This window comes from Vidua chalybeata, chromosome 6, assembly GCF_026979565.1.
Source record: "Vidua chalybeata isolate OUT-0048 chromosome 6, bVidCha1 merged haplotype, whole genome shotgun sequence".
Taxonomy (NCBI): domain Eukaryota; kingdom Metazoa; phylum Chordata; class Aves; order Passeriformes; family Viduidae; genus Vidua; species Vidua chalybeata.
This window is the reverse complement of record NC_071535.1, coordinates 5164440-5177637: the sequence shown is the minus strand read 5'-3', so window position 1 is coordinate 5177637 and position 13198 is coordinate 5164440. Positions and strand designations below refer to the sequence as shown.

Sequence of the window (13198 nt, the reverse complement as noted above, 5' to 3'; positions counted from 1 at the left end):
CATGGGATTTTTATCTCAAAAAGATACGGGAAATTTTAAGCAAACAGAGAAAAGGAGTTTCTTTAGAACTATTGATAATACAGCATACCTGCAAGAGAAAAGAGCATTGTTTCTGGGCACAATCTATTGGGCATAGAAGGCAACTATCTATATCTTTTCTCCAGCAACCCAATATCTAAGTCATGGTGGCAGTGCCAATGCACTCCCCACTCTCCACAGGGTCTGGGTGGATTGCTCCACAAGAACAGTGATCCTTTCTCCTCTGCTGTGCCAGCCAGCTGGTAAACCAGGTTGTGGAACTGGTGTGGTTTGCAAACACACACACAACTAAAAAAGAATCTTGCTGGGGTGCTGCTCCTCCTGCTTCGCTTGGGCCAGTTCTGAGCAGCGACTCAGGATGGGGGGGTGTAGCCCAGAGAACAGCACCGAAGCTTGTGGGGAAATCTCCCAGGTCAGATTTGTATCCTCCTTTGGGTGAGAAAAAGAGAGAAATCCCATCAAGACCAGGCCCTGTGTGGGAAGAGGGTGAGGCTGGAGGCGAACAGCCCCAGCTCAGCATCACCCAGAGATGGCTCATGCAGGGAGAAGAAGGTGTGCTCCTGGCCCTGGGCCTGCAGGGAGGGGAACTCGTTGCTCCAGCACAAAGAAATGAGGTTGGGGAATGAGGGAATGATGGGGTGGATGGGTATGAGCGTGAGCAGCAGGGGAAACTTCTCAGGTTTGTAACGGGACCTGTGTTTCTGGCAGAGCCTACTTGGAGATGGAGATGAATCTTTCACAGGACCAGATCCAGAAATACACAGATTGTCTCCAGCTATACGTCAACAGCACAATCAAAGAGCTGAGGAGACTCTTTCTCGTTCAGGATCTCGTGGATTCTTTAAAAGTAGGATTGCTTTAAATATTTTTAACCCCTCTCTAGAGGATCAATCTACATTTCAAAGAGCTGCCTCCCATGTTGACAGGGTTGTCATGAAACCTAGTTTTGTGTAGCTCCAAATATGAAAGTTTCTCTGCTTTTTGATTTAAAAACTGTTTCCAGCACTTTAGAGGTTTGGCATTTGAATGTACTGACAAGTAACACAGGATGTAAAAATTTGCAGAACCAGATTAGCTCCACTTCAGTTCTAGAAGCATCCCAGCATTATGCTTTCTATTATTTTAAAATAATAGTCCCCTCTGTTAATCTGGATTTCATCTGGTGCCATTTCCTGCTATGGAAGAAGATCTGTCACTCTCTGCTGAAATAATTATTGATTTTTAGCCTTATACTCAAGCAGGTGTCCTTTAGAGCAAAGGGAAGATCATTATGAGAGCAGACATAGGTTAGGCTCCTAAATTAGTAAAGAATTTTAGGAAAATGTACACATCTTTCAGCCTCAAGTGTTATCAATCCCTGGGATTACCACTTCAGCACTCTGTTTAACCTGTTTGGGGTGACCCCTGCCATCATAAAAATTGGATGCAGAAATCTGCCTATGCCATTCTCAGTGCAGAGTTCTACATGGATGCAATTTAAGCCCTAAATAGACATGAAAGCTGAGCTAAGAGGGCGAGAAGCAGGACAGAGAATGGGGTTTATACACCTAGAAAAACTACCTAGTTCCTAATGTGCCTTAACCACTCTCTTCCACATTAAAAAAAGGCTAATGTGCCGTTATATTAGCTAGTTAAGCAAACTACTTTCTTCTTATGCTGTCACTGGAGGTGATGTAATGATCCATCTTTAATTCAGTTTGCAGTACTAATGTGGCTGCTGACTTACGTGGGAGCCCTCTTCAATGGCCTGACTCTTCTGATAATGGGTAAAAAATCAACATTTCTTTTAAAAATCTATTTTTAACTTGAACTCCCTCCAGATTTCAACTTAGACAAAACACCCTATCCCTGGCATGTCTTCCCCTCAGTTACACCACCAACATTTATTTCCCTTCCCCGTAAATACTCATTGTTCTGTTATGCTGTCCCTCCTGCTAGAGCTACTTTGCACTTTATGGTTTTGTGCAGCTCCCAGTCCCACAGCAATGGGGAATTCCATATTTGGGAGGCTTGAGCAAAGTGCATTTTTAATACAAAGCTCCCTGGTGGATCAGCTGAGGAAGTGGCACGATAACGTGTTTGCCACCGAAGTAGGTCTCTCCTCTGGGGGAATCTGACCCGCAGGAACATAACACTGTGCTCTTTTTCTCCTCAGCTGTGGTGTCTATGTTTACTCTCCCTGTTGTATATGACAAGTACCAGGTAGGTCTGTCTGCACAGTGCATTTGGGGTGGCTGGGTGGCTCTGCCTGGTTGCTGCCTCGTTGACTTGGTCTCCTCTTGCTCTTTGCAGGCACAGATTGATCAATACTTGGGGCTGGTGCGGACCCACATAAACACGGTCGTGGCAAAGTGAGTTCAGCAGCCAACTGTGTGAGGTTGTGGTGGCCTTAGGGGTGGCTGGGACCTGGGGACACTGTGTCCTACCAGCCCAGATCCTGGAATGTGAGGGGTTGAGGGAGAAACCCTCCCAGCTGAGTGCAGACTAAGGTACTCCGTCCTTCTGTCCCCTCCCCTGCTGCTTGGGGGAACTGTGGACAGAGCAGCCCAGTCATGGACTGGTGTCCACAATGGTACCTGGCCAGGACAAACAGGAAGGAATGAGTTAATTCTCTTCCCCACTGACCACTCCAAGGCTGTTTTGTTTTGCATGAGTTGATGGCATTAATGACCAAAGTGGGAATTAGCACACCACCCTGTCACAGAAAGCAAATACCTGGAAGCACCATGATCTTCAGTGCTTCGAATCCCCAGAAGATCTGGGTGAAGTTTTGAAATTTTATTCTCAAAATTCTATTTTTAGACTCTATTCCTGGATTTCTATAGACCATGGAGAAATAATGTTGGGGGGAGAATATCACTGAACATATCCCTAGATTGTATGAACCACCAAAAATCAGGCCTGCAAGAACACCTAGATGGGCATCACTTCTGTTTCTCATGGCACTTTAATTCACCTGTTGAGACAACACACTAGAGATCATCCCTGCACAAGAGTCCAAGTGGGGAACCACTGGAATGGAATAACTGTCTCACCATATAATCCTTTTCTTTTTCTTCTTTATTTTTTAGGATTCAAGCTAAAATCCCAGGTGCTAAGAGAAAGGCAGAGTAAAGCAGACGTCAAGAATTCATTGACTACAGTAGTGCAAAATGGGGAAATCTGGAGTGAAAACAGCTCTGTTCTTACACTTTACTGCAAATTTATCATTCTTTTTTTTTTTTCTCAACACCATAATCTTAGAAACATAAAACTCAGAAGCAGTGCTTTTCCCCTGCTGCTTCTGCACTTAGAATATTTGCAATCACTTGTGTCAAGCACTAAAGTATAGTAAAGAGAAAAGTGTACTAGATGTGGTTTTTTGTGTTGCTTATAAAGTGCATGATGGTGAGAGCCTAAATAATATTGACCTCTTTATTTAATTTTTTTTTAGTGTTTTTCCTTCTTCTATTGGCATTGCTTCTATAACTTTTAATGTTACATGTGGCTAGGGGCTTTCCTGCTTAGCGCACTTGATGCAATAGTTAAAATTGCTTCTACGTCACTGGGTTGCTGGTTGGATTCATCTTTATTAACTATATAGAATTGTAGACTGATGTTTTAGTGTTTTCCAGCACAAATAAAATAAACAGTAAGCGGTACTTATGGTAATCAGTTTTGTATAACTCAAAAAAAAAAAAAAAAAAAAAGAAAAAAAGAAAACAAAACCCAGTACTTTTGTCGTAAAGGATTGACAGGCTGATTTACATGTATGGTAACTGGAAAGTTCCAGCATGTTCAATTTATTACGATTTGTATTACATTCTCTGTAGTTCCTAATGGACTTAATTATGGACTCTGAATATTTGCACTTATGTACTTGATACCGAATGCAGAAATAAATGTTACTAAATGTAAAAAGTTCTCTTTCTTGTCACCACTGGGATTACCTTGACATTTGGGAACTGGACACACACTGTGCAAAAAGGAACATTTTCCCTCCTTCTCTGTCCTCTGAAGATCAGCACCCACTTTGCCCTTACATCATGGTGCAGTCCAGTGAGTAGCACCTAACTAAGAGTAAGTATCTCATCTAATATTTTTACATCTTGATGACCTTCCTTGGAATAAAAGGAAGATCTCTGCACACAGTTTGTTTATTTTTGTTGGTGGTGATGGAAATATCAGGTACATGGACAAGGGTCTCTTCCTCCATTTGCTCACTGTGCAAACCTGGAGCAGCACAGTATGGAGGTGTCAGCACAGCACAAAGGGCTTTTCACTTTCCTTGTCACCAACTGCTCTCTTACCCACAGCTGTTCTCTGAAACCTGCTTTAAACAGAGTCAATAGCAAATCCAGAGTCTGGGAGCTGAAACAAGCATTTACTCTGGTTCAAAGATGAAGGTTTTTAAAAATTGGAATTTGGTGTTTGAGAGCCATCAGAGGAGAGAAACAGCTGTTGTACATTATCCAAAGTGCTTCAAAACAAACAATTGGTTAAATGCTTGATTTGCCCATTTGTGGAACACACCTGTGGAATTTCTTTTTTTTTTTTTTTTTTTTTTTTGGTATAAAAATGTGAACATCAAAATATCTTTAGCCAAATTGCTGGTTTTCTCTTTTTCAATCCCAAAGGTTTTATGAAAAATTTATTTTTATACAAAGAACTAGATTTTTAAACACTTATCCCAACTTGTTAAATTTGAAGTCTTTCCTTAGACTCACTCATTAATTCACCTTTGTCTCAGTTCCACATGGCCACAGTGACACCTGTCCAAGGCCAGGCTGCAGTTCTGTTTGTATCTAAATGTAAAACCCAGATGCATGTAAGGAGTTGGTAGAAACAATGGTATGGCTCTGAGCTAGTTAATTCTTGTGACAAGTCTCAAATACCCTTATTTTTATTTAAGCTTTATATCTAAATGTTAAAATACTAGGTTGGGTTTTAAATGTCACCTGCAGCTAGATGGGAACATTTTTCCTCAATGAGAAACTGAATGTCTTAAAAGAACATATACTGGTTTTGATCCAATGGAGTATATTTGCTTTAGCAGGTGCAGTTTGCAGCCAGGTATTAAAATTCAACAGGAACCCCCAGTTTTATCTGCTTTAGAGTGTCCTGTGTCTCTGAGGAAGGGAGTGCAGACCATACAAAGCATCCTTGAGGATAAAGATTGACCACCAGAATTCTTATTACTTACAAGATGAGTGTGTCGGCCCAACACGTTGATTTTGAAAATGAGTCCCATCCCCCTGGTGCCATAAATGTGTTTTTCCTTCACACCCCCACTGCAGTAATATCCAAGACTGGCCTTTTGCAATGCTGAACCCTAAGCACCATTTTAAAAGTTTCATCTCCTGCTTATTTGGAAATAAAGCAAAATAAACCTTCTGGAAGAGTACAACTATTCTCAAGAGCCTAAATCAGTAGAGATCAAGATTCCCATTCTTGTCTCCTCCAGCATCACCCTCTCTCAACCCCCATCCCAGCTCTCAATCATCCTGACTGTACCCCTGCACACACACCTCTCAAGCCCACGTCCTTTTCTCACATCCCACCTTGCCAAGCAAACTTCCCAACTTCCTCAGAGCTGCTCTGACTTTCCATATATTTGGCAGTAAGAGCCTGCAAGTGCTGCTGAGCAGCTGGGGTGGCTTAACCTGGTGGGTGGGACCGACTGGGAACCCCACGCTGGGATGTGGGGGAAGCAGAGGGTTTCAGGCAGGGTTTGAATTGCTGATGCTGCTCATGGCCACCATCCCCTTAGTGGGATCACAGCAGCACTTTCTGGGATACTTTTGGACATGGAAGCTTGGAGAAAGCCAACCTCTGCTCATTCCTGGTCGTGCTACACACCTTGCAGTAAGAGAGTCCCTGTGCACATGGGGAGTGAAGGTTGGTGGCACCCTCGGTGTCCCTGGTAAGTCTCACTCATAGAGCAGCACCTTGTGGAGGGGTTGGACATCCTCTTTTTTTTTTTTTTTTGGTTTTCAAACAAGTGTAGGGGAAAATAACCAACACCAAGCTGTACTTGTTAAAATATTTCAGTGTGATTACAGTAGATGGCTGAAGACAGCAGAATAACACATCCATGGGCTGTGCTCTGAGATACACAGGCTGTGAAGCCCTTTTGTTTCTGATCTCCATTTGCAAAGTAAAAAGCAGCAGTGGGAAAGCTTGGCTAGTAAAAAACAGCAAACTTGTGGGTGTTTCTAGGCAGGTGAAACCTGGGAAGTAGCTCACTCTGCCTGGGTAAAATGCAGGGGGCAGTGTTAAACCATTCATGTCTCTTCAAACTGTCCCTTGGGTGAGGAGCCTGCACAAGAAATCACCAGTGATTCAGAGGTCAGCTTTTCCACCTGCTTCAAAGGCTGCTTTAATGAGATAAGCCAGTGATGGGTGTTCTGAGAACCCACCTCACCAAGGGAGGTTGTTCAGGTGTTTGGAGGTAGCTGGCCTGGGCTATGCCTCCCTCCTCATCTCTGCATGGTTGGTGATGTTCCCTTTCTGGAGAGGAAGCTGAGGGCTCTCCAGGGTGAGTGCCACAGGCTTATTTAGATGAAGGGACAGGTACAGACCAGCTCTTTCCATGGCTGGGAACTGGCTGGGTAATGTAAATAAAACTTTTGATCTGCTCAACATGGTGCTGCTCTTCAAGGAAGATAACAAGTCCACCTGCTGAGCTGGGCTTTGAAAGCCAGCCCAAATGACTGGGCTAATTTGAGCTGAAAGTAATTTAACTCTGACTTGGGGATATGAAATCAGGAGTGCCATGCTGGCAGGTATCTACACGAACATCTACACGAGTCTTTTCTCATCCTCTATGACTTTAAAATATCTTCTCCATGGTTTCACTTGCACCTTGCAGAAACTTTATAACCCTGCTCCTAAACTGCTGCCTGTTAAGTAGAGGCTCAATGGTTACTTAAAAGTTCTGTTGGAGCTTTATGTCACCTAAATGTTTGTTCCTGTACCTTGAAATGATTACTGCAGTGGTATTTCATGTGAAATATGAATATTCTCTATGGTCACTGGTTTTGATTCCCTGATTCTTGGTGTTTCAGCAGCATTCCACTCCTCCACACATATATTTGCCTCTGTTACTTATCTCCTTTATGCTCCTTCTGCTCCTTAATATTTATCTAGTGAGAGTAGGTTCATAAAGCACACGAGTGTCAGGGAAGCCCTGGAACTGGGAGGAGATAAGAATGTTATAATATTCTGTGAGCAGCCAATCCATTTAAAGAGAACCTGCCTGCTCCCTCATAGCTTTTGCTGTCTCCCTGCTTGCTTTCAGCTGCCTCCCATCCCTGTCCTGGTGGGTTAAAAGTCAGTCAGCTGTGAGCTTACCAGCCTTTCCTTCTCCATATGGGCCAGGGAAATTTTATGTGGCAAGCCCAGTGTTTGCCCAGTGCAGCTTTGAGAAGACCAAGTGTGATGCATTTCTTCCTGACTCCTCTTATTATTACCTTAGGCACAGGATTAAAAGCTGCTCCATCAGTGTGTGTGTGGGTTTCCTGGGATGCCAGGAATGAGAGGAGTGAGGCTGCTGGCACGAGGGAGCCTGGCTGGGACGTGCAGCCCTGCAGGAAATGTGGCATTTGGGTCAGGGTGAGATATGTCCACTGACAGGAGTCAAAACTGCAGTGCCTGAAGCAGAAGGAGGAGTGGGCTCTGCTCATTTCTGCCAGGCTCCCTTGGTGCTCAGCACCTGTACAGGAGAGAGTGGCAGAGCCCTGCCCTCTGATAAAACAGGGAAAGATGATGAGAGTCTCCACAGGTGCACTGGGGAATGGGAGTGGATCCTAAGCAGGTAAATGGGCTTGACCTGCTCCTCTCATTTATCTGAACTGCTCATTTCCTTGTCTTTGCTGTCTGCTCACAGGGAAGAGCCAGGTCACTGTGTGCTGGAGCTCTCCTCTGGTCAGCATCTGATCCAAGTGGCTGCCACTTCTGCAGCTCTCTAAATCCACAAGCATGTCAGATTTATAATCTGGGGGCACCAGCAGGTGTGTGCAGGGCAGGGTAGTTACCTGTGCAGTTACTGTTCTGTTCAGCATTCTGGCAATCCCTCCACAGCTGGGACAGGCTCATCTCTGCATTGCCCCATTCTCCTCTTCCCTTTCACTCCTCCTGCCCCAGACAAAGCACTGGGAGATGCTGCAGGCACCAGGGGCAGGATTAGAGAATGGAAAGAGCTGCAGAAGGAGTCTGTCTAAGGAAACCTAAAGACCAAGGACACATGTGCTGGCATGCTTTCATTCCTTTTCCCTCCTGTCTGCCCCTGCCCCTCCACCAGCAAGTCAGACTCATTTCCCTTGTTCATTGAATATTAAAGAGGTTCAGCCTCAAGGCTGCAATTTATGCCTCCTCATGAGTCTTTTTGTTGTAGCTGAAAAAATAATTCAGTCCAGCGAAGCTAATTGTCATTCACACCAAGGTCCCTCTGCACGCACTTCCCTTTATGAGGGAGCTGTAAAGATGATTTAGTTACATTTTTACTTCTTTTGCATAGCCCTCTAATGTAGATGCAGTGATATAAAATACCCCAGACTAGTCTAAAAATGATAGAATTATAGAATCCCAGAATGGTTTGAGTTGGAAGGAACCTTAAAGCTTATCTAGTTTCAACACCCTGCCATGGGCAGGGACACTTTCCACTATCCTAGGCTGCTCCAAGCTCCATCCAGCCTGATCTTGGACACTTTCAGGGATGGAGCAGCCACAGCTTCTGTGGGCACCCTGTGCCAGGGCCTCAGCACCCTCAGAACCAAGAATTCTTTCCCAATATCCCACCTAACCCTGCCCTCTGGCAGTGGGAAGCCATTCCCTCTTGTCCTGTCACTCCATGCCCTTGTCCAAAGTCCCTCTCCATCTCTCTTGCAGCCCCTTTAGGTTCTGGAAGGGGCTCTCAGGTCTCTGTGGAGCCTTCTCCAAGATGAACAGCCCCGGCTCTCTCAGCCTTCCCTCACAGCAGAGGTGCTCTGGGCCTCAAAGCACCTTTGTGGCTTCCTCTGGACTCACTTCAACAGGTCTGTGATTTACAGTATCATCAAAAATTCTTATATTTTGTAGATGTGCCAAAAACAACAACAAAAATAGATGTAACATCCAGGCAGTGGAGTGACTTCAATAGCAGATGTCTTTACACAAAATATTCCTCATTTGCCAAGTCAGACATGAGGTCTAATTTAATTTCTCCTAATTCTACAGATGCTTGCTTGGAGAAACCAGCATCCTCACAATCACTACACTGAGTGAAAAAGTATCACTTTTGGCACAGGTTAAGCATAATTACTGAACAGTTACCAGCAGAACATCAGCTTGACTTCTCAGCATTCAGCAAATCTGAGGTGCTTAGTTAGGAAGAGGTGGGCTGTAACCTTCTTAGAAGAACCTACCTGGGGAAGCACCTCTTGTATTCCTTCTAGCTGGAAATCTTGAAGTCCTGTAATCCTTCTTCACGCCTTTCTCCCCTCAAAAACGATACAATTTACAACTTTTTCCAGATGAAATATAGAAATATGATGAACTGCGGAGAGAAAAACCCTCAAAAGCTATACTCTGAGTTTTCACGTGCCAGCTTAAAAAAAACCTGAAGGAGTGTAAAATTCTGATAGTACTACTGTCTCTTTTGAACACCAGACTTTCAGGAAATCAGCTTAAATTTTAATTCTGACATCATCATATAATCAAGAGTGTCTCTTCATCTCAAGTGTTTTCTCCCGCCCACTTTCCCCACAGCAGTCACACGTCTGTGACTCACATACTATACCAATAGTGCAAATTAAAAGAAAACATTTTTCCTACTGCCATTTAGCCAGAGGTACTCCCACAGCTCCCCAGTCACAAGAGACTTGAGTAAGTCGAGCCTTCTAGGGAGAAATGGGGCTGTCTCTGTCATGCAGGATGAGCTGAGGCTCAGAACTAGATTTTGCAAAGGAAAAATCAGCCAGGGAAGTCCTTGGAGTAAAGTACCTGGAGTCAAGGTGTCATGGGTATGGTGCCACGAGAGAAATTATGAGTAAAGCAGATAAAACCTTGATTAATGCAAGATTTTTAAGGAGATCTCCAGGAGCAGATGGGAATTAGTAACATAAAATGAAAATAAAAAAGCTACTGAGCTTTGCTAAAGATACAAAGTGGTGAAGTATCACAGGGGGATGCCATAGGGAAGGAGAGGGGTAATCTTGACACCCATGAGCAGTAAAAATCAGATTGTAGTTTGCATTGCAGAGTTCTGTCCTGGATTGACAACAGAATATTACCTTGTTGGCTAGAAGGCTGCTGATTAGAAACAAATACTGATGAGAATATTCTGGTTAAACACTGTTTGAAAATGCTCAGTGGGGCAGAGAAGTGCTCTTAGGGTTGTACAAGGGAATGTGGGACCATTACAGGACTGGAGTCCAGAAGAGTTCAGCTTTACTTTTAGCAAACCAGAGGCTGGGAAGGGGGAATAGAATTGCTCTTTACGTGTACATTGGGCATAAACACAGAAAAGCTAAAATCTGTCTAAGCTGGTGCTTAATTAAGGTGCTAAGTGATGACATAGAGAAAAAAATTGCATTCCATGGTTTGTACAGTCAAATTTATTACTGGTCAAGGAAATTAACACTGGCTCCCAAACAGCAGTTAGAAACAAGCACTGTGACTCTCTGAGTCATTCAAGGTGAGAAATAGGTTATGTAAAATGCAGAGTGTCTTGCTGATAATATGTGCAGGTGGCAGTTCCCCATGTGGCTCTGCTTTGTGAAAGGAGAATTCACAAAAAAGCGAGTTTACAAGAGAGGGTTGAAGGGAACCACACACATTTCCCCCCCCCCAGCAATTACTGCACCAGTAAATTTAGCCATCAGAGAGTGCCTGTGTTTATTTTTCAGGAAGAGAATATTACATGGATGTGGATATGAACGAGCAGATCTGCTGAAGTCAGAGAAGCTCTGTCCAGATCATGTGAACTCAAAATTTGGCCCATTCTCCTTGGGAAGAAAAGATTGCTCTTGTCATTTATTATTATTTATTATTAAGGAGGATGCCAGGCTCAGCTGAGGTGCTCAGAGGGGCAGGCACTCACCCAGGCACCCGTGAGGTCATTGTTAGGCTTGTGACAAAATCTTAAAGGCTTGTCAATTCTTCCAAATGCAGATGGTGCTTCATGACTCCTCTTGCTTCCTGGGAGTTGGAAAGATGCTATAAAGGCAGATTGCTCCATGTCTTCCTCTGTGAATCTGGTTTGCTGTGCCATAATTTTGCAGGTGGGGAAAAGGATAACCAGATTAGATTCAGTTTGTGATGGATAGGTTAATAGAAATGAGCTCAAACAAACCCACAGGGGTTTTCTGCTTGGTATTAGTAAATAGAAGTGGAAAAAATCTACTACAATTCCCTTCTTAGTTTTTAATAAACTTGTCAGGATGCAGGTGATGTATGAGATGGAAATTTCCATTCACAGTGAACATGCATTTGTTCAGACTGAGAGTTTAGTGTGAGGAAGGAGGGAGCAGATCCTCCTACACAAAATTACCTCTGCTAACTCCAGCCCAGCACCCTGGGCTCTTGTAGGCTGGTGCTTCATTTCCCAGCTACTCTCACCTTCAGGCTGGGCAGGGATTTTTCTCTTCCCATTTGACAGCCATTGCAGTAGCTGAATTTATTTCAGATGCAGGGCAGCAATAAATCCTTAGAAGTCTGGGGCTAGAAATCAGAGTATTTCTTAGCTTAAGTGTCCTGTGGCAGCAGTAAAACCATCCCAGTTCATGACTTACCCTTTGCTTTTGCACTTTGTGTGTCTGTAACTTATTTGACACCCTCATCTTTGACAGGAATTTGGAAGCAAGACCTGCAGATAAGGTTTTATTGGACATGCAGAGGCAGCATGATGGCAATGGAAAAGGCATTTCTCTAGGGGAGGAGAGAGCCCTGTGGAGGACCTTTTGTGTAGGAGTCACCAGACATCTTCTTCTAAGTGTTAAAGGACTGAAATTCCTGTGCAGCTCTGCAGAACTGTTTGAAGTGAAGCCCTGGCTTGAAATACCTGCTGGAAAAAAAATAAGTTACTATGTCATATCAGAAGTTCTGATTTTGAGGCTGTTTTTATAGAAAAAAAAAGAGATATTATAGAGTTCATAAAGAAAAAGGAACATTACTATTATTTTTCCATTAGAATCTGTAATTCCATTGATGTATTTGTACAAATCTGTGCCGCCACAACTGTGGGACCATAATACATCCGGGGGAAAAAAAAAAAAGTGAAGAATAGATAAATATTCTACCTAGAAATGCTTTATTGCTTGAAAAGGAACCAACCTATAATTCTTCCTCAAGAATAATTTCTAGTTGAGGGGCACAACTCACCAGGAGAATGGAGTAGTTTGGTATTATAGTGCTGGGCTAATGGTTGGACTCCATGATCTTAGAGGTCTTTTCCAGCCTCAGCAATTCTGTGAGAATAAATCCATTTGTTTACTTGGCCCAGAGCTGCCTGAATTTCAGTCAGGTACAAAAGTGCAACTAGCAAGTTCACTGAGGCCTGAGCCCTGTTTAAGACTTGAAAAGATATCCACAAAAAGAGGACCTCCTATTCTTCCTAGCAAAGTTTCATTGTTAATTATTCAATTGGCTGTCATTAAATGAACAGATTACTTTTTCCCCCTATAAAGCCAGGTAAAACAGGTCTTCTGCTATTCCAGGGATAACTGTGCTCATCCAGATCATGATATTTTGCCTGCAGGGCAATGAAGACATGGACCCATCTATTTTGGGGGTGAACTGGAGACACTTTGCACATGCAAACCACAGAAGAGCATTGCTCCAGTCCACAAGGTGGGGTGCACTGATTTCCCCCATGCCTTGCAAACATCAGGAGGAGAGATGGGAAGATGCTCATGGGATCAGGTGCTGTGCAGGTGCCTGACACACAGATCATTTAACACCTGGCTGTCCTTGGCACTGTTCAATTTCCAGGCAATTTCTCAGGGTGCTGGAGGTGAAGGATGGCCCCAGCTTTGCTGATGGTCCCTTGCCGAGCCATAAATCGATGCTGATTTGGAATGGGGAAGGTCTCCAGGAACAGCCTGGCAGGTGGCAGCAGCTGTAAATATGATGGAGAGAAAGGGGCCCTCTCCTATCAAGCTGATTGTCTCCAGAGGAAAGTTGCAGCACTTTTTATTAGACT

The 13198-nt window shown here is 43.7% G+C and overlaps 1 protein-coding gene across 3 annotated transcripts in view; it reads left to right on the top strand.

Moving 5' to 3' along the window:
- The window catches only part of RTN1 (reticulon 1), a 118126-nt gene extending 114183 nt beyond the window's left edge, over positions 1-3943 (top strand). For all 3 annotated transcript variants that reach the window (XM_053946242.1, XM_053946243.1, XM_053946244.1), the window contains 5 exons: positions 748-886; positions 1736-1805; positions 2195-2241; positions 2332-2390; positions 3111-3943. In XM_053946242.1, the coding sequence (XP_053802217.1) occupies positions 748-886; positions 1736-1805; positions 2195-2241; positions 2332-2390; positions 3111-3153 (358 nt within the window). In that variant the 3' untranslated portion in view covers positions 3154-3943. The remainder of the gene's footprint in view (positions 1-747; positions 887-1735; positions 1806-2194; positions 2242-2331; positions 2391-3110) is intronic.
- The last annotated feature ends 9255 nt before the right edge of the window (positions 3944-13198 follow it).